At 50.4% G+C, this 26,891-nt stretch overlaps 2 protein-coding genes across 2 annotated transcripts in view; one reads left to right on the top strand and one right to left on the bottom strand.

Moving 5' to 3' along the window:
* MTMR1 (myotubularin related protein 1) overlaps positions 1-5,564 on the top strand; it is a 74,937-nt gene extending 69,373 nt beyond the window's left edge. Inside the window, 1 exon segment of the mRNA XM_033202073.1 lies at positions 3,178-5,564. Within this exon segment, the coding sequence (XP_033057964.1) occupies positions 3,178-3,342 (165 nt within the window). The 3' untranslated portion in view covers positions 3,343-5,564.
* A 1,307-nt stretch (positions 5,565-6,871) lies between these two features.
* Positions 6,872-26,891, bottom strand: part of CD99L2 (CD99 molecule like 2) — a 124,238-nt gene continuing 104,218 nt past the window's right edge. The window contains 5 exon segments of the mRNA XM_033202004.1: positions 6,872-9,636; positions 10,860-10,925; positions 12,331-12,348; positions 16,624-16,743; positions 18,197-18,235. Of these exon segments, the coding sequence (XP_033057895.1) occupies positions 9,572-9,636; positions 10,860-10,925; positions 12,331-12,348; positions 16,624-16,743; positions 18,197-18,235 (308 nt within the window). The 3' untranslated portion in view covers positions 6,872-9,571.

Genomic DNA, 26,891 nt, shown 5'->3' with positions numbered 1-26,891 from the left:
CGCCATGCTCCCCCTTGTGCAGCAGGTTGCAGAGGTGAAGAAATGCTGAGCAGCAGAGAGGGTTAGAGCGGTGTCCCACAGGGGCACACCCAGGCTCAGATTCTTGCCCCCCACGTGAGGCAGGGAACAGATCTTTCCTAAAACCTACAAACTGCGTGACAGATCTGTTCCCAGATGTGGCCAGATTCTCACACACGTAAGTGAAGTCACCTGCAATGATGATGATGGAAACCACAGCAATAGCGCCTGTAAGCTGCAGTCCTCTTGTGTGCCAGTGGGCTGTGTACACACATGACCCCAGTTAACACTCCCAGCAATTCCACGATGCAGAGAATGAGGGAAGGGTCAGACAAGCAGTGACTTGGTTGAGATCTTGCTGCCCAGTGCGTGTAGTTGTGGAAGGATGCCCCCGACGGGGTCAGATGCCGTCTCTGCAGTGACTCACTGCCTGATCTGCGGCAGGGTGCTGAGCCTCACTGGGACCTCACAGGGGATTATTGATCAAATGCACTGTGCTCAGAGGGTAATAGGTGGATGGTCCTGCCTTTTGCATTCTCCCTCCACTGTGCTACACAGAAGAGAGAACCAAGAAAGAGTACATGGGCCACAGCTTGTTATCCTATATGCAATAGGCATGTGTCGGACACCTCCTAGGTGTGGACAACAGTGTGCTGGGGAATGGGCTGGGCCTTGGTGGTGATGGACGCTGGAGAGGTAGGTTGGAGTTTGGACTTCATTCCAGGGTTTGTGGGAACCATCCCAGGGTTTGCATGACAAAGCCAAGTGTATGTTCTAGAAAGCTCACTCTGGCGGCATCAAGGTGGATGGGAATGGGGGTTGGGGAGTGCAGTGAAGACAGGCAGAGATCAGTGGCTGGTGTGGGTGTCCAGTGACAGGGCCTGAGGCGCCCGGTGGGGCAGAGAGGAGGAGGAAGAGAGGGGAGGGGAGGGAGTACGGGGGTAAACAACAGGGGAGATGCAAGACTGTTGGGCCTCTTTTCTCTGAGAAGGCAGTGGCTCGATTGGCTGCCAAGAAAGGGGTTCTCTGGGCATCCATCAGAGGATGGCTGGGTATGGAAGGCCCATGGGCATCCTGTTTCCTTTGGGACTGTCTTGCCTTATGTCTTGTGATGCTAGCATGCATGGGACAAACATGACTGGCTCTTAGATGGAAATTTTCTCTAACGCAATCCTCTGTTTAAGCCTCCGAGTTTTCTATTCCTTCAGGCATGCCCTTGATTTGTTGCAAATGAAAATATGTGAGTAGGCCGGCGCGGTGGCTTATGCCTGTAATCCCAGCACTTTGGGAGGCCGAGGTGGGCAGATCTCTTGAGGTCAGGAGTTCGAGACTAGCCTGGCCAACATAGTGAAACCTCATCTCTATTAAAAATATAAAAATTAGACACAGTGGCGGCGGGCACCTGTAATCCCAGCTGCTCAAGAGGCTGAGGCAGGAGAATCGCTTGAATTTGGGAGGTGGAGGTTGCAGTGAGCTGAGATCATGCCACTGCACTCCAGCCTGGGGGAGAGAGTGAGACTGTACTCCGCCTCAAAAAAAAAAAAAAAAGAAAAGAAAAAGAAATATGTGAGAAAAGATGCAAACAGCTGGTGAAGAAATGATAGCAGTGCGTTTGAGCAGCGCTGGGCCTCTGCCCTGGGTGTGTGTCAATGGTCTATTTCCCTGCGTGTCTTGCTTATTGCTGAGGCCACGTGCCTGTAGATGGATAATGGGAGCTTGATTGCAAGGTCTTCCCTTGTCTGATCAGAATTAAATGATCCTACAGACAGGAAAATATACCAGATGGGTCCTAAGGGTAAGAGAGGAGCTGGTGCCACCTCCCAGAGGCCTCTGGGATCTGCCTTTGCCATCACACTCCACTCCTGTCCCCTCTCTTCTTCCTGTGGCCTCCCTAAGGGGGCCATTTGTTCTCAGCCCACTGGGTGCTGGTTACTGAGCACCCTGTTATTAGAGGGGCCTGGCTGCCGTCTTGCGGTCTTGCTTTCATCCTCCTTCCGTCTCCCCACTCTCTCCAGGACGGCTGATCACCGTCGGCACACACGGTGGTACAGCTCAGTCTTTGAGGGAGTGGGGGCAGGACCTGGTGAAAGGTGAGCCAGAGGGCCAGGCTGGAACCAGACTGCAGAGGGCCTTGAGGCCCCTCTCAGGGCAGGGGGAAGAAGCCCCTGGAAGGTGTTAAGTGGCCAGTCACAGGGCCTGGCTGAGGCTTAGGAGCCAGCCCTGTGGCTGCTGTTTACACACGGGATCAGAGACCAGGGAAGGCTGGAGAGCTCCCCAGATACCACCCTGTTTCTCCCTCAGCCCCAGTCTGAGGCTCTGGTCAGCCTTGCCCCCAGCCAAAGAGCTCCAGGCGAGAAAAGCTGGGTCTTGGATGTCTCGCACCCTAGTAGCTGCTGGGGACAGCTTGTTAGGTGAGTGGGTTGGGTGCTATGACTGTAAAATAGCAGGACTGGATGTCCCATACGCCCCAGGAAAACCTTTCTTGTTTATATTCACCCCTGTCCCGCAGTTGATGGGTTTAAAAGAGAAAACCTACTTAGGGTGAGGCATTGCGGTGATGCTGAGCAAGGAGCAAGGGCCTGGTCCCTTGGGGAGGCTCCCCACCCCCCTACCGGCACTGCCCGCTCCAGGGGGCTTCTGGCAGATCCTGCTCCGGTTGATGAAAACACAGCTTCAAGTTGTAGAAAGTGCTGATTTAACAGAAGGATTTTTAGTCAGCAGAGCTATTTATAAAAATGCAAAAATACAGAGATAATGGAGATGCTGGAAAGGGGTCTGCGTGTAAACATTTCTGACGCACAGTCTTTAGGACACTGCTCGCGCCGAGTCTGCACACGGTGCCCTTGGTTGATCCGTGGTGCGCAGTGTCCCCGCACCTGCTTGTCTTCTGAGAAACGGTGGGAGCCTCCCCATGGTGCCTTTTCATCCCGGCTCAGCAGCTCAGCCTCTGGAGCTGCAGGGCAGCCTCGGTGGCAGCCAAAGCTCATGGAATGGGGTCCCATTGTCCACCTGATGCGAGATGAGTCAACGCCTCAGGAGACTTTGGCCACTTCAGGAGTCTGGGTGGTGAAAAACTCCTGAAGCCAACAGCATCTCCATGTGGAAACGCTGTGGTAGGAGGATGGCCTGATAATGCAGCTTTGTCTCTGCTCCCTCCAGATGCCCATTCACCAGAATCTCAAGGAGCTGCTGGCCGTCAGGGCGGAGCTGCAGAAGCGTGTGGAGGGCCTACAGCGGGAGGTGGCCACGCGTGCCGTCTCATCCTCATCTGAGCGGGGCTCCTCGCCCTCCCACTCTGCCACCTCCGTCCACACCTCAGTCTGACGGGCGAGGCCAGCCTGCTGCCCCACTGTCTGCCGGCGGCTCAGGAAAGGGGCCTGGCCATCACTGTTATGGCTGTAGCTTGTGATCTTGTCTTTTAGGATTAGGCCCAGGGACCATTTGTGTGGCTAGGTGACAGCCCCACTGTTGGCGAGAGTGCTTTTTGTTTTGTGAACAGCCCGTGACCCTCCTGTCAGCGGTTTCACAGGGGAGCCGTCTGTCACATCCACCCTGTGAAGCAATTTCTAGCATCCAGGCAGCTTGGGAGAAACGAAGTGAATGGATTGCAGTACTGAGGTTCAAGAAAGCTGTGCGCCATTTCTTTCCAAGTTAAATCCTTCAGTAACCACAAACACCATTCACTTCAAGACGCATTGCCAGCCCCATGGCTTCCCTCAGCTCTTGGCCACAACTTGAAAACTGTTTTGAATGAAGTACTTGGGGAGAAGACAGACCACTGCCCTCTGTTCCACAGTTCTCTTCACGCACGGGGTCCTCCTGTAACAATTACTGTTGTGTACATACAAGGTATTTTTAGAGAAGAGAAACAGGCCTTTATTTTCCTATGTCCTTTTTTACGTTTAGAATAGTCACCTGAGGAGAGATCAGCTCAACTGTACTGTGGGAGAAATTATTTTCCAACAAACCTCATGCTCATTTTTCTGTGGTGCATTTGAAATGGGATTTGAACATGGTCATTTCAAGGACAACGTGTTCTGTCCTCACCTCACTCTGGTCCTCACCTCTTGGGGCGGCTCAGCCCATTCATGGGGACAGCACCAAGCAGCCATGCTCAGTCTTCCAGCCCCGCTGAGGGTAAACCGAAGCCTCTGGCAGCTGTGCACAGGTGCCGGCCTCTCGCTCCTTCAAGGAGCACTGCCTGTCCCTCGCTCCTGGGCTGTCTGGCCATGCGTCCCACCACCACTGTACGGCTGCCAGCTGCCGGGATCAAAGCAAGTCTGCTCTTATGTTATTTGCCTGTATGAAATCATTTCTCATTTTATCACAATTCCTTCAACTCAGCTTACTCACGTGGCTGCCTGTTAATATTTGAAAGCAGCCACTGTGCTGTGGCTTTGGTTTGGAAAAGCATAGCACGCACTTCCCTTGGTTTTCCCTTCCCAGAGCCGACCGCAGCTGGTCAGCCCTCTTCCCGCTCCTGAACCTTTACTGACTGACTGTGAGCTCTGTGACTCCATCAGCCCTCGCAGGAATTAATTTACCACCAATTGATTCAATCCACTTGCGCGCCATAGCTCTGAGCTCCTCTGTGTGACATGCCACAGATGATTATTGCACACCTGGGTCCTGCCCCAGCAGGCCATGCCCCTCCCTCATGCTGTGCCCATTGCTGCAACTTCCCCCCACCCCACCACGGGCTGCAGGAATTCAGCCTTTAGAGGCAGAGGCGGCTGCAGCGGCTCCTAAGGTCAAACCCCAGCGTGACTGCATAGCAATGTTAGCTGGCTGTTTTCAAATTACTGGATTCCAGACAAAGTCCTACAAATTGACCTTATTTTTGAAAATATGTTAAGGGTTTTTTAATAGAGAATGGATTTTTTAAAAAAAAAACTGGGAACCTCCTGATTCTTACTGAAAATTATCCTTCTATAAGATAGCAGAGAGATTTATTCAAGGTAATTTGATAACCTAAAATCAATTCTCCATTTTTATCACATGTGGGATTTGTTGTTAAATCATATTCAACATTAGCTTTTATGTTCCTAACATATCTGAAAGCTTATTTATGAATGGATAAACTGGATTATAGATATACTGATTTTTTTTTTAATGGGGACATTTCCCATTTTCTTCCCAGACATATGTAATCCCCTGGCTGACTAGGACTGTTAAACATAGTGTGGACTGGATGATGCCTTCGACAAACCAGAGAAGCCAAGTTGTGGGGAGCTGGTGCCTGGAGTGGGCCCTGTGTACCTCACCTGGCGGAGGCTGGGGGGTGCCGTCAGCAGGACCCTACAGACTCCCATTCAATTTTAAAGAAGCACAACGGGTCATTTCCCTTTGTATGTTCCTAGTGCAGAACTGTTTCTAAAACAACTTGAAGTATAGTTTTGTTATCTAAGCAATTTTTGTTTTAAGTGTGCTAGAATGCGAAACCTTTATGGTTCAGGTTTTTAAAAACTGGTACAGTATTGTATTTGTCTCATCTGTTGCACTGTATTTCAATCTGTAATTAAAATGATCTTATGTTTGCTCCCTGGTCTTTTTTGAGTATCTCAGATTTTTCCTTTGAGGAAAATCAGTAATGAAATCACATGGATTGAATGTTTACTGTGTGTCAGGCACAGTTAATATATGTGAAGTACCTTGATGTGACTTAATTCATTCACTAAATCATAAATGTATCGTGGGTCTTGAGTATTTTGGCTGAAACGAGAAATACTGATTGTGAAGTCAGAAATGCCCTCAGCTCTAACCTTGAGAAAATGTGGATGAACTTGGGGAAAGGTCTGGAGACACCTGAGAGTCAGGGTGATGAGTCCTTCGCATGCGAGTGCAGTGCGTTCTCTCTCTCTAAGGCCTCAAACTGCCCCCACCGCAAAGGAGTGTTCGCCTTTTCAGGGCCAAAAAGGCCTGGATGAATTCGCAGCACCCTCGGTGTCCTGTGCGTGTCGGTCTTCTTGTTAAGGGTACGGGGTCCCTGTCCTTCTCCACACGTCGCTACTGAGTGAGCCAGAGAGCCCGGTATTTATTAGGCACAGAGGATGCCCGGGGGGCTGCTTGCCAGTCGGCCTTCCCCAGCAGTGAGGGCAGAGCAAGCAAGCAAGGCTGGGAGCGCTGCTGCGCCAGGCCCCCGCTAGCCACGCAGAACTCTGCACGGGAGACTTATGTGGTGGCCTCAGGTTTGAGAGGACCTGGTGCTATTTCACTAGAAGCAAAGGTTGGCAAAACGAAATGAAACAACCAGCCTCCATGTTAAAACCCAGGGTCCACTGCATCTTGTCTTCATGGTGAAATGCCCTGAAATGTCTTCTCAATGTGAAGCCAAGATGCCAGCTGATGAGAAGGACAGCCTTTATCCCAAACAGGCCACTCTCCATGAGGTTGCAACAAGTGACAAAGTGCAGGGCCCCCTTCTCTCTCAGCTTTCTGGTTGAAACAGCTGCACGTAACTGGAACCTCCACTGGTTACTAGCCTGCTCTGAAGGCAGCAGAGCAGTCGATTCGGGATTTGCGAGCCTGGGACTCTGCTGCTTCCAGACCCCAACGGGGCAGCCCCGGACTCGGCAACCCATGTAGCCTGGGAGCGGCCCCGCAGCACTCTGCTCCTGCCTCTGCCCTCTCTAACCCCAGGACATTGGTCGCTCCACATCGCCTTAGCTGCTTGTACAGTGAGGAGCCACTCTTGGAAGTCCTGACACTGAGCTAGTCACTGAAGGGTAAATGCAAGCTTCTAGAGAAAAACCTTCGGCCGGGGGGGCGGGGTCAGCTTGCATCATAAATTACTTTAGGGAAAAGTAGCAGCACTTGACCAAGGGCGTGCCTTAACACCATCAGAAGACAAGGATCTGCTTGGTGCCATTTTATTTAATGCAAACACGAGACAGTTTACAACTCGCACCTGGACACAAGCACATGAACAGATGTACAGGGAATTCTAGAATTTGGAGCTCAGTCTCCATTTCTTCGTCAGGGCCCCGGCACTGAGCCCCAGCCACTGTCCCAGAGCCTCCCCTCTGGGTTCCACCCCAGAGGCCACCCACACCTCCTTCTGCCCATCTTTATCTTCCCTTGAGCTGTGACTTCACCCAGCATGCGCTCAGAGCTGTTACAAATGTTCTCTGCCAAATTAAGCTGATAGAAATGAGCCACTTTCAACCAGTCCTTCCAGTCCACTGTGTCTCCCCTCTCACCTGGGACAGCCCATGCTGGCCAGTTCAAACTTCGGATAGACACATGGTGACTAGAGCCCGCGAGGCTTCTCCAGGTGGCAGTGTCGAGCAAGTGTACGATGTCTGTGGGACGGAGAAGCTCCTGAAATGAACGTTCTGCAAACAGAAGGCTGAGGGGTCTTCCAGGCATGTCCAGTCACTAGGAGCCGCCACCGGTGGGCCTGAGTGCCAGGCTCCAGGCTTTGTGCAGAAAGCACCCGGGTGGGTAAGGGAGAGCAAAATGGGTCTCTCTCAACTGCAGTCAGTGCTCCTGCGAACAAGGTTTCACAGACAGTACATATTCTACATCACAGCTCTAGGGTTTCAAGGACTTTGCCATCAACAGGCCTCACCATAAAGGTAAGGTGGACAACCCCTGAGGTCACGCTGTCCAGGTGGCGACAGGCCATGCATGCCAAAATCCCCCATAGCCACCTCCAGCCCAGCACCAGCCAGAGGGTGGGGCCATCAGCTCTTGATGTACTCGGTGTCGGGGAGGGACAAGCCTGACAAAATTCACAATCTGGCCAGTAAGTGTGGGAGGCCCTGGAAATAGGCCAACCCTGCAAGCCGCTCCACCCTCACTAACTTCCTGAAGCACTGGAAGCTTCTTGAGGCCAGGCCAAGGTTTCTTTCCTTCATGGCACCACGCAGAGACATTTCTGCAGTGCTGCAGGTCCCCCTTCAGCCGCACAGCCCAGGTCTGTCAGGGATTAAAGGGCTGAGCAGGAAAAGGGGTGGTAAGGAGCCCACAGGCACGCGCTGGGAATGGCCTCACGAGGCAGCCTTGAGACACAGTGCTACAACTGACTACCCTCCACTACAGGCATGTTTGCAGAACAGACACGAGGCATGCATTAGACAGATGCATGTGGGGGCTACAGATTCCAGTGGTTTCCTTAAGAAACTGGAGTTGGCTCATCCCGCTCAGCAGACAATCCCGCTTAGTGGACAGCCTGTGGAACACGTGGGGCCATCCTGCACACCAAAGAGGCCCGTGAGTTTTGTAAGATCCTGCCTGTCCGGTGACTCATACCTGCTTTCAGAAGTGCTTTCTGACATGGCAAACTGATTATCAGTAGACAGGGGCCCTAGACCCTAGCATGAGGTTCTGTCCCGTGAGCCTCTGACAACAGAGCTCACCGGGACAGAACCACATGTGGGCCAAAGGAACATTCCAGGAAACCAGCTCCGCTCCAGCCCAAACCGGGCAGCTCCATGCCAGGTGAGGGGCTAGTCATGGGGTTCCTGTGTTTGCCACGGTGAGCATGGGTTCCCACACACACTCCCTCAGAACAGACGCGTAGGCTGACCACAGAGCTACAAAGTCACGTGTGTTTCACTAAACCGAGCCAATGTGTCTTTCCCCCTCCTCCCCTGCCGCCCCCAATTACATTTTTAAGCAAACAACAAGCATGATTCTGGCTTTGATGCTCGTTCTTGACATCGGTAGCTCTTGCTACCAAAATAGGAATAGGTACAGGGTGGAGGGTGAGCACCTCTCCCCAGCACGGGATAAAACTCATCTCCAACACAGAAATGATTCCTAAAGACCTTTATCATGTCAACCCTAAGACCACATCCAGTCCCCTGCGGAATCAGATGGGAAACAGGCCTATGAATTGCTTCATACTTAGCCAGAGGATTTCTAAACGCTCAGGGCAGGACTATCATGAGATACATGTCTGCACTTAAATAACTGAAAGTCTCCATTTGGGCCGGCTCTCTGGAAGCCCAGCAACATAAAACCCGGGATGGGGAAGACCGAAGTGAAACCATCGCCCTGGGTGCTGCGTGTGTGTGGTGTTACTTGGTGCTGACGGTTCGCTCCTTGCAGGGGCTCCAAGTGAAGTGGGTGCAGGCTGAGCTCCCCACCTGCAGCTCCTTGAGGTCACCGTCAGGGGCTATTGGCAGAAACCTGCCACAATGAGCCACTCCAGTGTGCAGGGGTCACAGTCCCATGGGTTCAAACTCTTGTCCCCTAAGCATACATGTCATCCAGCCCCAGCATCATCTTGGCCCCCACATCCTGTGCTCAGTAAAGCTGGAGGCAGGCTGGCTTTGGGAGTTGGTGGCTCAGCAGTTCCCGAGGCTGGTGCTGGCTTTCTATCAGGGCTGGCTCTTGAATTTCGGCACCAAGTCTCGGAGCACCTGTGGCAGGGCAGAGAAACCAAACTCACAAACACCCAGAGCTCCTCCGGAAAACTTAGAGCAACAAGGAGCCGATGACACAGAGCAGCACAGCAGCTGTGGGTCCAAATGAAGGGTGGGGAGAAGGGGGGAGCCGGGTGACAAGCGGTGGCACCACTGTGCACGCCTACAGCTGGACAGGGCCCTCAGATCCGGGCTGGTTCGGGTGGCGGCGGCTCTGCAGACTGCGTGTGCAACGCGGAGTATTTCACTAGGGGAAGAAGAGGCCCGTCAGAAGGAATTCTGCTCTGTCTTGCACAAATACAAGGTTTCCCTTTGTATCCTGTGGGGGACTGCTTAGCCCTGCCTGTGCAACTTTCCCTCTGGGACCCACTCCCTGTCCCCAGTCAGGACTATCCTGAGCCTGGGAGTAGTTTTGGGCGGGTCAAGGGGAGATAAAGAGAAAGCTGGACAGGCCCTGGAAACAGCTCAGCCTCCATCTCCTTACCTAAAAAATGAGCGTGCTCCTGCCAGCACTGCTGGAACAATTATTTTAAATAAAGTGCTCAACGTAGTACCTGTCCACACAGATGTTGGCCTCATGGTGGCTAACTGCGGCAAAGCTCACGACAGTGGATGCGACAGTGGAATCCATTTTTCCACATCTGAACCCAGGCCTATTTTAGTTAATTTGGTGCAGCACTGCCACCCGTCTTCAGCAGTGCTGTAGGGCACCCGGCTCCCCAGTGCACACCACACAGGCTGAGCTCCTCCTGGTCTCCCAGGCCTAGTCCCTGCAGCTACTGCACTGTCGTTCCAGTGGCAACACTTGCCTGAGCTGTCCTAGTCTCCCCGCCTGCGCCTCCAGGCCTCGGCTGCTGGGAAGCCGGCCTGCTCCCCGACCTCAGCAAGCCTTTCTGGACCTCCTCATTGGCATCCCGTGGGCACAGGTCATATCGACCTCGAGCAGTTGCGCACTCTAGGCCTGTGGCCTGAACTTATGCAACCTCAAATTGCTAACAGCTCCTGAATCCAGAAAGTGCTTGATGACCACAGAAGGGGGAGGGAGGGCACAGGTGTTGACAATAAGGTCTGGGTTTTAACCAAGTTCCCTCTTGCCTGTGGCAATTTGCAAAGGGAAAAGTTCTAGGTCTAGGTTAAAAGCTTCCCCATGGCTCTGTTCAGAATGTAATTGTTTTTGCTGATGGGGAGCAGAGGTGCCTGGGGCTCTGGCTCAGACGAATCAAGGGCAGGGGCTGAGCAGCAGCAATGCCCAGAAGTCAACGGCATGGCAGCAGATGGCCCTGGTTGTCACCCCCGCATCTTTGGGCTCATGAAAACTGGGAGGCAGGCGGATCAGGGTGGGCTTTTGCTCTGGCCGGACATTCTAGAAGCAGAGGTCTCTGTGCTTCCCTGCTTCTCTAGCACAGTTCTGCTCAGTGCTGGGGCCAACTAGGAAAGTGTCAGCAAGGGACACTGAGTACAAGTCCTCACCTTGGGGCTCCTCACACACCACGGCTTCCAGGTTCTCTCCCTTCACGTAGTCTGCGTTGAGACCCTCTGCAAAGGGGAAAGGGCAGAGTTAGTGACGCGCACAGGACCTGCGGGTCCCCAACGGTGACTGAGAATGCCTGACCAAGTCCTCTGCAGCTAAAAAAGCAGCACAGCTGCCCCAGGGAGCTCAAAAGCCTGCAACCTGGGCCACCTGAACATCCTTATCCGGATGAAAACTGTTTGTCCAGGAATTCACTGCCCAGGAGTTCTCATCGTCGTCCTCAGAAATAACAGTAACATGCAGCAAAGGCTTCTGGCACTCCATCCCCACAGGGCAGCCGCCACCACGCCAAGATGGCAGCTCCGCCCAGTGGAGGGGGTGCCCGATGGCAGGGCTCAGCACCATCCACAGGTTCATGTGCGGCCCAGGGGCCAGGGAGCCAATCGCTATGAGTGATTGATGGATGCAGGGCACCGTGGAGATACAGCAAAGCCTCCTGCCCACATGCAGCCTCCCAGCAACACCTGTGCAGAGAGGCCAACTGGCTTCTCCCAGCAGCAGGAATAACTGCTGTGTCCACCCGAGCTTGGAGGGGCTGGCCCACCAACAGCTGCTTCAGTCTAGTTGGTTATTTAGGCTTTCTCCACACCTATTTACAAGAGGGATTTGGGGACGGTACCAAGCATCCCCTTCAGCCAGCAAGCGCCAGTGTTCAAGTTCTTAGAGTGGACCCCACTCCTGCTGCTGCTTGCAGAGTCGAGTCTGTGTCTCATCCCTGCATAGCACAGGGACTGGAATCCTTCAGCCCCGGGTCTGTGGGAAAACCGGGGCATGGTTCCAACCAACCGACCGACCGACTGACCAGGCACCAGTGCAACCCAAGCCATCGTCCTGGGCTACAGGCTCCTTGCCTAAGCAAGTATGCCCGCCACCTGCCTGCCCCGGCGGCTGCTGGGCTTGAGGTGGGAGCCAAATGGGTCTGTGACAAATGCGGACACTGCTCTTTGGCAGGTGTGGCCAGCCCCACGCAGAGCGGGGCAGGTGATGAGTGCAGTGGAAGCTGTCCCAGGTGCACCTTCCCAGCTGACAGGTGGAGGCCAAGAGACACACCCTGAGCCTCGTGATCACCGCCAGCTGCCAACCCAGTGGGCGCTGGATCGTTTCCTGCCTGTGGGTGGCTCTCTATGTGCTCCCCAGGCACGACCACTAGTGGGCAAAGTGAGCCCTCACCACGGCACCTCAACTCTCCGCCAGCTCCCGCAACATCCAGCCTGGGGACACAGCGCCTGGCAGGTGGCATCCTCTCACACGCATCAGGGCAAGCTAAAGATAGTCCCAGTTACAGCCACGTTGGTGAGTGCGAGGGAAGCAGGAGGGAGAAGAGTGGCAAGGAAGCGCCAAGAGCAGGGGCAAATGAGTAAGCATGAAGGCTGAAGCAAAAGGAAGGTGAGGAAGGCAGAGCAGCGTTACCTTGACCTTCTGCTGCATCTGACGGCAAGACACAAAGCTTAGAACCCTGGAGTAAGAGCGCTCCCGACAGCAACATGCGGGCTTTCCACACTGAGGGCAAAGGCAAGGGAAGCCAAGGGTCCCCAGCAGTGGTGGGGACAGGCCTTCCTCGCAGCTACCTCCTGCTGTCTCCCCAGGGCTTCGTGTTCTGCACCCCTGCCCCCTCTACCGCCATCTCCATGTGGCAGTGGCTGAGACTCAAGGGAAAGAGTGGGGACAGGAGGCCCAACCCCCAGCTTCTCAGTGTGCTCAGCCACCCCACAAACGTCTGCGGGACCCCTCCTGATTCTGGCCCGGGCCAGGTGCCAGGGACATGATGTACACGCAGCCCCACCACGGAATGGACGGTCCAGAGACTCCTGATCACTGAGGCGGCAAGGCGAGCTGGGAGTCGCAGACACGGTAACCAACCGGCCCAATCCCGCCCCATGAGCACCAGGTGAGGTCAGCAGGGGGCGCTGTGGGACCACAGACTGGGAGAAGCGGCTCCAGGCCTGCAGGGCGAGAGGAGCTAGGTCAGGAGGGGGAACAGCGGAGGCCCGGGATGGAGAGCACATGGCGCCCTCGGGAAGTGAAAGGCCTATGGGAGGCCTATGGAGGGGAAAGGATGTGGTTGGGACCAAACCATGAAGGGCTTCCAATGCCAAACTCAGGGGCTCAGCCAGGACCTTGAGGGCAGCAGGAAGCATAAGGGGGGATCCACGCATTTTAAAACAGGTCCCCCTGGAGGAGAGTGAGGTGTGGAGGAGACTGGACAGGCACAAAGGTCTATGGAACCTTCTGGATGGAAGATGAGGGGAAGACCTTGGCTCTGTCCTGGCAGGGGCCATGGCAATGGTGATGGGGAGGTGTGGCTCAAGAGGAGACCTACGCAGGTGGCACAAATCCCAGGACTGGGGGAATGCACTGACATGAGGTGGGGGGACAGGAGGACTCCCAGCCTCTAGCTTGGGGAGACAGCCACACAGGAAGGTGCCATGGGAGAAGGAAGGTCGGAGGGGAAGGGCAGTGAAATCCAAGATGGACACACTGGGCCGACGGGGTTCCTGGGAGCTGCCCCGCTTTGCCTGCTGATTCACTTCGCAAAACCTCACACTGGCCCGTTTTAGGAAATAAGCATGAAAATAACATATTTTCCTTCCATTTTAATAAGACAGATACAATCAAGATGTTCACTTTGTGCTTTGGAAATCAACCTATTTTTCTCTCTCTGTTCCTACTGACACCTGAGCAGCCTCGAGCCAGCCTCTGACTTTTTAATTCCAGAGCAGGAAGGAAGTTGAGATACCGTGATGGGGAAACTGAGGGCCCAGCAGGAGAGGGCCCAGGCCGGCCACCCTGTCTGCTCAGCCCAAGAACTCTCCCCATCCATGGCCCTGCCCTTGCCAGGCCGAGTTACAGGGCTGGCTTTTCACCCACGTGCAGAGCCCGGAAGAGAGGCAATGGCAGGTGGGGGGCAAGCGCACGATGCCTGGGAAGCTGCTCTTACTAGGAACTGCAGACCTGTAGTTTAAGTAGCTTCTTTTACCCAGCATGCTTTTTCAAGTCTCAAAGCCATCCTTTGGCCTGGCCATCTCACCCAGTTTTGTAATGGGCATGGATTTGAAAACTGTGGACTGTCGCATCTCACCATTAGGCTAATGATGCTGTAGTGAAGGATGCCCTGCCCCATGCCAAAAACGATCTGCGAGTCCTCATTCCTGGAACCTGTGAACGTGGCCTTATTTAGGGACAGGGTCTTTGCAGGTGTAATTAAGTTAAGGATGTTAAGATGAGGTCATTCTGGATTTAGGATATAAAGCGAGATTGGAGTGATACAGCCACAAGCCAGGGAACACCTGGAGTCCCCTGGAACTGGGAGAGAATCAACTTCTATTGTTTTGAGCCACTCAGTTTGTGACTCTTGTTCTGGCAGCCCCAGTGAACTCATACAGCTTTGGCAAACTTCACCAGTGAGCCCTTTTGGCTCCCGGGGCATTAGCCTTTTTGTTCCAAGAGCTCACAACTACTTTGTTGCTACGAACCAAACCTCCTTGCCGCCCCAACCACCTAGAAGGGGAAATCATCAGAAAATCAAGGCCAAAATGTATCTGACACGCTGCTTCCAGCCAAAAAAGCTCTCCAGCAAAGGGCCAAACAGGAGGAGCCCTCTAGCCAGCCGCCAGGACCTCCCCTGCCACTGTGGCCTCCACTTTGAGGGCATCTCTGGGTATAGGATTTATTTTAATAATAAGTATTTGTTCAATGGCATTTTAGTTACCAACTAATTTAATCAATCATACAGGAAAGATACTTTTCTCTCAGTCAGTTCTAACTTTTTCCTACAGGCCTGGTTGAATCCAAATCTGGGCTTTTTTATCTTTTCCCAAGAGACCATCTTGAGCACCTGGATGCTTATCCAAAGTCTTGACTCCTCTCCTGGCAAGCAGGATGCTCTCAGTTGTTCTCCCGAAGTGCCCCTGGCCAGGTCCTTGCTCCCTCCCCTAAAACAGGGAGGGGAGACGAGTACGGAGAGATCCCAGCCCAAAAAGCAGTTTCAAATGAGGATCCCTGACCACGGGGAAGGCCACGTGTCCCAGAATTCCCATCTCATTCCAATCCACCTGCCGGGGGGAGAGCCCACAGAGGACAGCCTTGGGGCCTCTTGGACAGAAACCCCCTGTATTAGGCGGCTTCTACTTTTTTGCCAAATGCAATAAGAACAAGGTCAGAGATCAAGGGCTCTGACTATGTACCTGGTTGCCCTGGGCTCCTTGTTCCAGGCACAGCCCAGGAGGCTGATGCAAAACTGCCCCCGCCACACTAAGTGCAACTCGATCCTCTCGCCCAGTGTCTCCTTCTAAATATCAGTGTCCACGCATTTAGAAGGCTGGATTCCCATCTTTTTCACCAGTTAGAGGATTCCTTGACTTTTGATTTGAGGGTAAGGGATACCTCTAAAAACCATCCAGTCCCCAGCCCTGGACTCTGTCTGTCCCATTCCCTGCTCACGCCACTCTACAGCCAAGCTTCCTGATCCACGGTGGGTCAGTGGGATCTCAAGCAGAGTGGCCATGAACAGGTTTGCAGGCTGTGCACTGACATGTCAATGTGCTCCTACCGTACTGCTGTGCATGCTGTGTGTGTCGCCCTGGTCAAGAATGTTCTACAAGAGTGAAGTCAACAAATACGACGGTCAGATGAATAAGCAGTTGGAGACTTCAGCAAAGCATCTTGGGACCCAGGTTCGTTTTCTGGGAAGCTCAGTTCAGGCTAGATTTAAGGGCAGAGGACCACAGCAAGGGCAGGGAAAGAGCCACGTGGGCTGTCTCTAAGCTTCCCATTGCATCCAAGGGGCCAAGGAGTGGAAAGAGACAAGCTACAGCTGAGTCACATTCTGTCGCTTGAACTGAAAATCTCCAGCCTTGAACTGGAGACATGCTCCACTCAGCAAACAGTGACAGAGCATCCATCTGTGCTTATAAAAGGGACGAGCGAGGTCTTCTCGTTCCCGCAACAGCATCCCCACAGGGCTCGCTGATGTGGGGCGCGGATGGGTGGAGACAGGGTCCCATTCGTAACTATGCCATTAATCCATGACTTGCAGACTCACAGCTACAGCATGAGATGAAAACTGTCTTTTAAAAACCTAGTAAAGGGTGGTGGGGAGAACCACGTCATTCTTTCTCTCACATTCCTACTTCTTTGGAGCAATTCATGATTCCATTTAGTTTAGTGTGTGGCTCGTGGGGGGGAAGAGCACCAGGCAGTGACTTCTCAGGATGTGACGGGGGCACTGCCAGAGCAATAAGGGCCGTGGTTTGCAAACCCCCAGGAACCGCTGCCCTCTGCTCCTGAGGGAGCCAGCAGCATGGGAGGGAGCTGCTGACGTAGGGCCTCCAAAGGCCCCCATCCCCTTGGCTGAGGTCTGAAGCTATGGGTGCAGTCCAGGGTCCCTCCCATTCTACGTGAAGGAAACATCACAATGGTCACTGAGCTCTGTCCCCACAGAAGTACCCCTGGGAGCTGGGGCCCTGGGAAGGTGAAGGTCATCCGGGCCAGCCCCATCTGCTCTTGCGGGCTGGTTTACACTTTAATTCAGCCTAGACCTGTCCCCAGGGATTTCCAAAACTGTAGCCTCCACCCCCGTCCCAGGAAGTCTGCTTGGGAGTGGGGCTCAGGCAGGCTGTGGAGGGATCTGGATCTGTCCTGGACCCTTTCCCTCCAAAGACCTTGCCAGCTGGTTCCCAGCCATGAGGGGGCGGCTGCACTTACGCTGAATGCTGAAGCAGAACTTCTTCTGCTGGTAGGAGATGTAGCTGGAGACGGCACCAATGAGGGCCATGGCCAGGGCGCTGGCCACCCCGGCAATGGTGCCGGTCTCTGCCACCATGCCTGTATGAAGAAGGGGGAGAAATAAGGACAGGTGAGGTCAGAGCCAAAGCACCCCAGGGAGCAGCCCGGGAGCCTGCTTCTCCTCTAGCACCAAACTAAGTTCATTCAGATGCCCACAACCCCCAAGCCAGCAGGAGAGGGCCATGCCACACAGATCTAACTAACGCATTACAAAGACATGGTGCCCCTTGGATTTGCCTAGGACTTCTCATTTTCTGTAAGGACTTGACTTTTGAGGAGCTTGAAAGGGAGACATGGAAATGGTGCAGTGCTTTCTGTGACTGAGGCCCTGCAGGCTTCCCACTGGGCTACTTCCCCCGGCACCCCAATCTTCATGCTTCATTCCTTCAAATGGCTACACCCCTCTATTGGCCTCACGATTATCTATTGGAAACGTTCAGGGGGATGGCCAACTCTGAGACCAGAGTGGGCCAGCACTGTGTCTCCTCTTAGTTGCTATGAAATATCTGAGACAGGCCTCAATGAATTTAGAAAGTTTATTTTGCCAGGCCAGGCACGGTGGCTCACGCCTGTAATCCAGCACTTTGGGAGGCTGAGGCGGGCGGATCACGAGGTCAGGAGATCGAGACCATCCTGGCTAATATGGTGAAACCCCATCTCTACCAAAAAAAAAAAAAAAAAAAAAAATTAGCCAGGCATGGTGGTGGGTGCCTGGAGTCCCAGCTACTTGGGAGGCTGAGGCAGGAGAGTGGCGTGAACCCGGGAGGCAGAGCTTGCAGTGAGCTGAGATCATGCCACTGCACTCCAGCCTGGGCAACAGAGCGAGAAAAAAAAAAAAAGGACACTTTATTTTGCCAAGGTTAACGATGCACCCATGCTACAGCCTCAGGAGGTCCTGACGACATGTGCCAAGGTAGCTGGGGCACAGCTGGTTTTATACATTTAGGGAGACATGAGACATCAATCAATATGTGTAAGATGTACATTGGTTTGGTCCAGAAAGGCGGACAACTCAAAGCAGGGGTGGAGGTGGGGTGCTTCCAGGTCACAGGGAGATAAGAGAAAGAGACAAAAGGTTGCATTCTTTTGAGTCCTTGGCCAGCCTTTCACTGAATACACAATTTCATCTGGCTCAGTGAATCTGCATTTTTACATAAGCAATTGGGCAGAGGAAGCAATCAAATCTGCATTTGTCTCAGGGGAGCAGAGGGACGGCTCTGTCTCCCTCTGTAAAGATCAGCCAGGTTGAAATTCACAGAACTGTTTCAGGGTAAAGATATGGAGGCCCATAAGAAATTTCCCTGTAGGCAAATTGGGAAGGAGGTATGCAGCTTTTTCCATTTGGAGCTGTCTTATTTAGGAACAGAATAGGAGGCACGTTTGCCTGATACAGTTTCTAGATTGACTTTTCCCTTGGCTTAGTGCTTTCAGGGTCCTGAGATTCATTTTCCTTTCACATGGCCAACAGGAGCCTCAGGATTCAGAAACCCACCAGATCCAGGGTCGTCATTGCTGCCGTACCGGCCATCACCTGGAAAAAAGACAAAAGCACTTAGTGCCAGCGACCAGTCAGCCCAGGCTCGAGCTCAGGCCTCCGTGAGATGGATGGCAGTGCCAGCCCTTCCAATCCCACCTATGCGACAAGACCCCAACCAATGGATCACCCGTAGGCTTCTACTGGACTGCAGTGAGGCCTGCTTTCTTATGCCTACCACCTGCAAAGCCCAGGCCACCAGGTGGAACTTTTTATTATGAAAATGGCAGCCACCTTGCCCTGAGCAGGCCTTGCACGCTGGACTCTTCAGGCACAGGATTCTATTTCACGTCTTTGCTACCAGCGGTGCAGCTGCACATAGTGGCCTCACCAGAAGTCGGGGTGTGGGGTGCTGTGCCGGGACAGCCTGACTCTGAATGCCACCACCACGGGTCTCTGACGTAGCCACTGCCTCAACTACAGTTGAAGTCGCTCTTGGAACATAAACAAATGGAGGCTCACAATCCCTTATCCACTCTTTTGAAATTCAAAAGGATCTAAAGTATCACAGAGATGGAGAACAGATGAATGCTGGCAGGGGCTGGTGAGAGCTGGGAGGGAGGGAGTTAGCTATGATTATAAATGAGCAACAGGAAGCAACCTTGTGGTGACAGACTGTTCTGTATATTGACTATGGTGGTGGTCACACAAATCACACACAATAGAACTGCAGAGAGTTAAATGCACACACGCACACACACACGCGCACAACCCTTCCCCAGACAGCTACTCCCTGAGAAGCCACTGGTGCCATTTCAGTACCTTAATTAGCGTTGAGTTCACCGTTCATCCCACCCTCTTCTCAGGGCCGAATGCTCATTAATGGAGGGAGACTGTGTTCCCAGAGCCCAGGGTTCTCAGGGGAAACCGCCCTGGGATAGTGAAGGCAAATGAGCTCCAACGTTTCCTTCACCAATCAGAGTCAGGAGGAATGGAGGTTCATGGATTGTAAAAATGTACCACTCTGTCAGGGTTGGGGGGGTGCGGTATTGATAGCTGGGGAGGCTGTGCACACGTGGGGATGGGGAAATATGAGAACTCTCTGTACCTTCCTCTCTATTTTTCTGTGAAACTGAAACTGCTCTAAAAAATAAAGCCCGTTAAAAAACAAGATTCTTGGGGAAAAATGAGGTTTGTTATGTTCCCACCTAAGCTGCATCCTTGAGCTCCATGTATTATATAAAGGTCCCTGATTGGATATGAATGGTTATTAACACAGCATTAAAAAAAAAAAAAACAAAAAACTAAACACATACAATCATTGCTGTTGGAGAAAGCATAACAAACAGGAAGATGGGGGTCACTGTGTGCAGCCAGATCAACAGAGAGGTCCCCTCCGCTCTGCTGGAGGTGGCTGTTGTGATGGCATCCTCTGCTCATGTGTTCATGTCACTAGACTTCTATTTTTCTGGACTCTGAGTTATTCAACCTATTCTTTCACCTCAAGGCAGAAGGAAACAGTGTTCTCAGGTCTCCTTTCCCTTAGGAGCACTTGGCCACAAGGATTCCCAGCAACTTAAACATCACGAGACTGCTGAGCAACAGGCTGTGATAAGAAACACAAACACGCCGAATCCCTTCCTAATTTCCCCCCAGGGACAAATGGAGAGAAGGGTGACTCTCCCAGCCTTTCAAAAAGACTCAAAGCTCAATGTAGTCCACAGCTCCAGCAGTTCCTAACTATCTGACCATTTGTGATTGTAGGAGGTCTTATCCTAATAAGATGACAAAAATGTGCTTCTCTTCCTCCTCAAAAAAAGTGATCCCATCCTGTGGGCAAGTCTTCTCAGATGGGCATGTGAACGGAAACTACTGTGAGGCTAAGAAACATCTGGAAGAAAAAACAGCCAGTCATCTTAGATCCTTCTTTCCTTTCTCACTACGTGAGCCTGAAGTCAATCACACAGGCCACTGCAGCTAGTCAAGCCGAGGTCATGGCTTTGAGCCATGTTGGGCTACTGAGCTCTGCTTACTTCCTCTAGGCACAGACTGAACCCAGTTACTCTACAAAAAGCACACTGTGCAAAAGATGGTGTTGGTGATGAGTCACGGGCATAACATTAAATTATCCAACCCAATGCCATCCATGAAGATCAGTTCCCAGTAAAGGTAACGTGGATGAAGGCATAAAGCACTATAGGAACATTTAGAGGTAAGGAATTTCTATTACCTTGGGGTAAAAATGATTTCTAAATATGATCCTAAAGCCAGAAACTCAAAACGGAAAAGATCCGATCAGAAGTAAAAACTTCAGTACTAAAAGTGCAAGCAACAAAAGTAAAACGAAATTGGGCTTTGTCAAAATTAAAAACCCGTGTGCTTCAAAGGACATCATCAAGAAAGGAGAATGACAACCCACAGAATAGGAGAAAATACTTGCAAAATCCGTATCTGATAAGGAGCTGGTATTGAGAATATATAAAGAACCCCTTCAGCTCAATAATAAAAAGGCAAATCATTCCATCTAAAAATGGGCAAAGGAAGTGAATAGATGTTTCTCCAAAGAGACATACAAATGGCCAATAAACACATGAAAAGACGCTCAACACTGCTGGTCATTGGGGAAATGCAAACCAAAACCATAATGAGACACCATCTCATATCCACTAGGATAACTGTAATCCAAAAAAAGAAAAAGGAAAGAAGACAAGGGGAAGGGAGAGAAGGGAAGAAAGGAAGGAGTGTTGGTAAGGATGTGAAGAAATTGGAACCCCTGAACATTGCTAGCAGGCATGTAAAATGGTGCAGCTGCTATGGACAATAGTTTGGTTGCTCCTTAAGAAGTTAAACACGGAGTTACAGTATGACCTAACAATTCCACTTCTAGGTATATACCCAACATAACTGAAAACATATGTCCACATAAACATTTGCACACACATGTTCATCGCAGTATTCATAAAAGCTATAAACAACCCAAAGGTTCATCAACTGATGAATGAATAAATGTTTATGGAATATATAAGGGCTTCCTAATCTCTAATGTAAAAGGAGTCCTTAAAATATATGAGAAAATATGCAGAAATATGCAGAAATGAGAAAATATGCAGACCCCAGTAAAAAAAAAAAAAAAATGGGCAAAGGACACAAACAGGCAATTCACAAAATATTTTAAGAGTGTCTAATAAGATATTGAAAAAGTGTCTCACCTCCTTTTAGATTCAAAGAAATGCATAAACAGGATAGCATTTTGCTCTGAACAAATCTGCAAAGATAACAAAACTACAATGCCCATTGGAGGTGATAATTTGAGAAAACAGGCACCTGTTTACTTACTAGTGGTGGAAATGGAGGTTGGCACAACCTTAATGGAATACCATTCAGCAGTACCACTCAAAGCGTCACATCTTTAGAAGTGTCTGCTTTCTGTGACCCAGCCATTTGACTTCTAGGAAGTTATCTGACAGAAACAATTAGGGTTGTGCACATTTGGCTAGACAATGTTCATCACAGCACTGTGTAGAGTAGCAAGAAGCTGGGGGGAATCTCTATACAAATAGGGTCCTGGTTAAATCAATTATGGTATATCATAATATAATGTAACCATTGATATAATATTTTAGAATACCCTTTAATGACAGAGAATGATATTCAGTGTATTATTGAATTTAAAAAATGGTTTCAGGATAGCATGATCCCATTTTATTTAAAAAAAAAAATCACAAATATTTACAAACATATGCTTATGCATAGAAAAAGTATTCCAAGCATGCAGTCAGAAATATTAACTAGTGATTCTTCCTGGATCATGAAACAACAAGTGCTTTTCATGTAAATTTTAAGAAGTTTTAACTCTGCAAGCCCCATGCAAATCTATCCACCCCTCTTTCCCACAACTGGAGAGAGAACTCAAAGAGGCTATTTCGCAGGTCACTGGCAGACTCTACAGGTTCAGTATGTTTTGTATTCCCACCTGCCTTCTGAGTTCACAGTTGTATGCCAAAGGGACTACAGTAGCTTTCTAGTACACCAGAAACCTCCCTGCACAGTGCATCACATGCTGCAATTTGCTTTGAGTATAGATACCTATGCATACAGGTGGCTGTATGGACTGCCACAATTCTAGGGACTGCTGCTGTTGCTATAGCCACACCATAGCAATAGGGAACGTCACTGGAGCAATAGTGACCACCGCCATAGCGGGTCTCATAGCTACAGGAACCTCTCTAGCTATAGCAACCACCACAGCTACAGAGGCCCTGTAGAAAGGAGGCATGACCTCAGTGAGAAAGTTATGAATAAGCCCTGCGATCAATGAAAGTGTCAGACCCTCGGCATCTCAGAGACAAAAGACACTGCTATACACATACATGGCAGCCTTGATTCCTACACAGCCATACATCTGCAGGAGGCGGGGCTAAACCACATGGAGCTGCTCTTCTCTGACAGCAGCACAACCTGGGCTCACAGTGAGTGCCTGACTCACCTGGTTGCCAAGGGCATGGAGAGTAACGTAATGGTAGGAAGATTATAACTGCTAGGGGGAGATGTTCAAGTATTTAAAGACATCTATAAGTGTTCTAGACTCTTCTAATAGACACAGCAAGGGCTTTTAGATATTTTAGAAATGTATTTTCATTATCTAAAAAAACGGCCAAAGTACAAAATAAAAACAACTTTTTAAAAAATGAATAAACAAAGAGAAGAAAAAACTTGCTTCAAATGCCCCATCGTTACCAAGTCACAGTGAACTGAAAAATCTACCAAAACATGGCTGCCTATGCTAGCCACTGGGAAGGGTACTCCTCACGGTTCCAGAAAGTCTCCAAGGCCCAGATTGTATCCATCCCCCACCACAGGGATGAGAATGCCCTCCCTCTAGGTAATACAATGGGTATCCCCTTCCAATCTGATACAGACCCTTAAAACTCTCCTTGTCTTATATCAGGCTCCTGAGATACCAGCAAGGTGGTCATCTGGGAGAAAAGCCATGTTCACACCGTGTTCCCAGATATGTGTTTGAGGAAGGGGAGTCTGAGGGAGCAAGTGGGTCTCTTCACATCATAGAACACCAGAGCCGGGGAGCTGTTCCTCACATCTGAAACATCCTGTTTCTTTACATATTATGAAAGCTGAAATGAATGTGGAAATAGGTCCAAAGAAGAGAACTCTCAGGTATCTCTTCTTAGAACTAATCCCATCACAAAGACCCCACCTTCAAGACTTCATGTAACCCAAAGGCCCCACCCTCCAAATACATCCTATTGGGGGTTAGGGTTTCAACACATGAATTTTCAGGAGACACAAACATTTAGTCCATAACAGAAAGGGATCATGAGAGGGCCCAGATACTTGAAGACAATGACTGTAAACACAGTGAAAATGGAAGAGAAATGTTTTCTTCAAAAACCCAAGAGGGTCAATGGATAGACAAAATGTGGTCTAGCCACACAATGGAACATTCAGCCATAAAAAGGAAGGAAATGCTGGTGCGTGCTACAACGTAGATAAACTTTGACACTGTGCTGAACAATGAGAACACATGGGCACAGGGAGGGGAACATCACACACCGCGGCCTGTCAGGGGGTGGGGGGCTAGGGAGAGATAGCATTAGGAGAAATCCCTAATGTAGGTGATGGATTGATGGGTGCAGCAAACTACCATGGCACGTGTATACCTATGTAACAAACCTGCACGTTCTGCACATGTATCCCACAACTTAAAGTATAAAGAACAAACAAAAAAACGGAGATCAACAGGCTACACTTGGAGGAAACTAATACTCAAAGTTACAGTCAACCAACTGACCATAGTCAGTACCGTCCCCTTTAACCCTGTGAACTCTAAGTGAGGGTGTTCACACTTCACACTTGGGGACATCTCCAGATAGCCTATGTATGCAACCCAGACACATCGGTAACAGAATGTCTGTATCTCTTTAGAAAGAGGGGTTTTTAGTCTTGCCTCAGTGTTTAAGAACTGCATGCTTTGGCCTTAAAGAAATGCCATCTGGGGTAAAAATGTGCCCAATTTGATTCTAACATTTTCAAAATAATTTTTTTCTGATTAAGAAAAATGAGGCAGTGTTTCAGCCCTGTGAACCCACAGTAGTTATGAACAAGCAGTGTATAGCTGAGTGAGCCCAGCATATGGGCTGCTAAATCCAGGAGGTGGTGATCCAAAGAAAGGAATCAGTACAGTAAAATGCTGGGTGCTGCAAAGCAAGTTTCACCTTTAGACCCCGAAGGAGAAGTTCAGGTAGTGCTCCTCTCTTTATCGTGTTCTCTGCAATGCATGGAGGGTTTGCACTTGGAGCAGACACAAGGCTCACCGTGAAGACATCCATTTCGTACCACCCAAGGCTCCAAGTAGTACCTCTTGAAAGACCTATCACTAAAACTCTAGCTTTGAGCAGACTCAGAAGCTTGGGGAAGGTCTACAGATAACGAAGGAGAGGGTAAAACACCGAGCCAGAGCAATGGAGCAGACACTGCCCAGGGGATCCTTAAGGAACACAGAAGGAAGACTCTCCTTCTGGGGATAGGGAGAAAGGAAAGCAGCAAATGGCCTCTTTCCCCAGCCAGCAGTGCCCTTGTCCCCATTGGTTCCTTGTGTTAATTTATCAAGAGTTTTCTGACCAACAGGCCAGTGAGGGGGATCTGGGAATGTTAATAACACCCCTCCCAGCTCTTCCTCCCCTCCAGGTTCTTTACCAACTGAGAACAGATGCAAGGAGCCAGAGAAAGATCAAAGGTAAGGCATCTGCTTGATGAAGAGGCTAAAAGTACAGCAGCACCCTCAAGGGCAGGGCTTCTGTGTACTAGTTAGAGGACATGGCTTGAGGCCACACGGAAGCTACCTGTTACTTCTCTCCTCTCTCCCTTCTCACGAAAATCATCCCAGAGCTCATGTGAGGGAAAACTGGGCTTATAGAGCAGGCACAGGGCTCACCTACTATCAGAGTGCACACTTCCCTAGCTAGCAACACGGTGGGCCCTGGCTCTCGCGCTCCTTTGGGGTTCCAGGAGAAAGCAGCAGGTCATGCCACGATCCTACCAGTAATGTGGCCCAGAGGATCAGCAGGCTCACCCTGGCTTCGCCAATCAAAAGTATCACTCTAGCCTTCACAGGGAGGTGTGACAGGGAAGGCAGAAAGCAAAGCTGAGTGTTTGCTCCGCAGTCCTCATGCCAGCAAACTTGCATGGAGGTGTCAGGGATACACAGGAAGCCCAGTCTAGCAGAAGCTAAAAAGATAAATACCACCCGCTGTGGTTGAGAATGACATGTGCTGTCCTGTACCAGCGGAATGACAGAAGCTCTAGGAGAGCCCAGGGGCAGGAGATGGAAGCTGTGCTGCAGAGCCGAGAGTGGGCAGGGAGACGGGACCACAGATGCGGGCAGCCTCCTGAGAGGAGGGGATCTCCAGCGATGGGTAACTTAGCACTTGCTCAAGGGTGAGTGGGAATTCACATGGTGGAAGGCAGGCAGTTTAGACCGAGGAACGTCACGTGCAGGCACTGGCATATGTACCTACTGGCCTTTCTCCATGTTTGGAGATGATAGGAACCTGGTGGTCTAGGGCAGAAAGAACATGTCAGCAGACTAAGGGGCTTGAACTTATCTTGTAAGCAGTGGGGAACCACTAAAGAGGCTTTTGTTGTTGTTCCTGCTTCTTTAATTTTTTTCACCAACATCTAATTAAGAAAAATTTCAAACATACAAAAAAATTTAAAACTTCGTGCAGTGAACATCCACATTCCCAGCACGTAGACTTGTCATTAACATTTTGCATCACTCAGTTTATCTTGCCTGCCATCCCTCTTGTCCATCGATCTTATTTTTGTGACACATTTCAAAGTTACAGACATCAGTATACCTCAACCTATCGTTACCCAGCATTTTACATTCGCTTATGATTCCTTTTCTAAGGTAAAATGTACATATAGTGAAACACATACTTCTTCCAGGTGCCAGTGGATAACTTTTGACAGATGCACACAACTATGAAACCGAGACCCCTATTCAAGACACAGAGCAGAACCATCACCCCAGAAAGTGATGCCCAATTGATCTTATTCACACACCTAACTCCCGCAGCCACAGGTCTCATTTCTATCATTATAGCTTACTTTTGTCTGTAGTGGAAGTTCATATAATCGGGCTCATATAATATGTACTCTTTTTTCATTGCCTCTTTTACTCAGCATGTTCTTTTTGACATTTATCCATGCTGTCGTATCAGTAGCTCTTCCCATTGTATAAACATATAAACGTATCACGGTTTCTCGATCAATTCTCCTATTGATACCTGGTGTCTCCAGGTTTGGTTTTTGTTTTTTGCTATCGTAGATCAAGCAATGAGCATTCTTTTATAAGTCTTTTTTCCGTTGTTGTTGGAAGGGGGCAGAACATAGCTCCCATTTCTCTTGAATAGGAATGAAATTGCTCGGTCACTAGGTAGGTCTATGGTAGTTTTAGAAGAAACTTTACATCCCTACCAACGATGTATGAGAATTGCAGTCACTCCACATCTTCATCAACATTTGATACCACCTTTTAAATTTTAGTTATTCTGGAGGATGTGTTGTGGTATCTCATTGTGGTTTAATTTGTATTTTCCCAAAGAATAATGATTTTGTTTTTTTGTTTGTTTGCTTGTTTTTAATTTTAGGTGCAGGGATACATGTGCAGGCTTGCTATACAGGTACATTG

The sequence above is a fragment of the Trachypithecus francoisi genome, unplaced genomic scaffold, assembly GCF_009764315.1.
Source record: "Trachypithecus francoisi isolate TF-2019V2 unplaced genomic scaffold, Tfra_2.0 Lachesis_group6, whole genome shotgun sequence".
Taxonomy (NCBI): domain Eukaryota; kingdom Metazoa; phylum Chordata; class Mammalia; order Primates; family Cercopithecidae; genus Trachypithecus; species Trachypithecus francoisi.
Note: the sequence above shows the minus strand (reverse complement) of the source record. Positions and strands in the feature narration are given on the sequence as shown.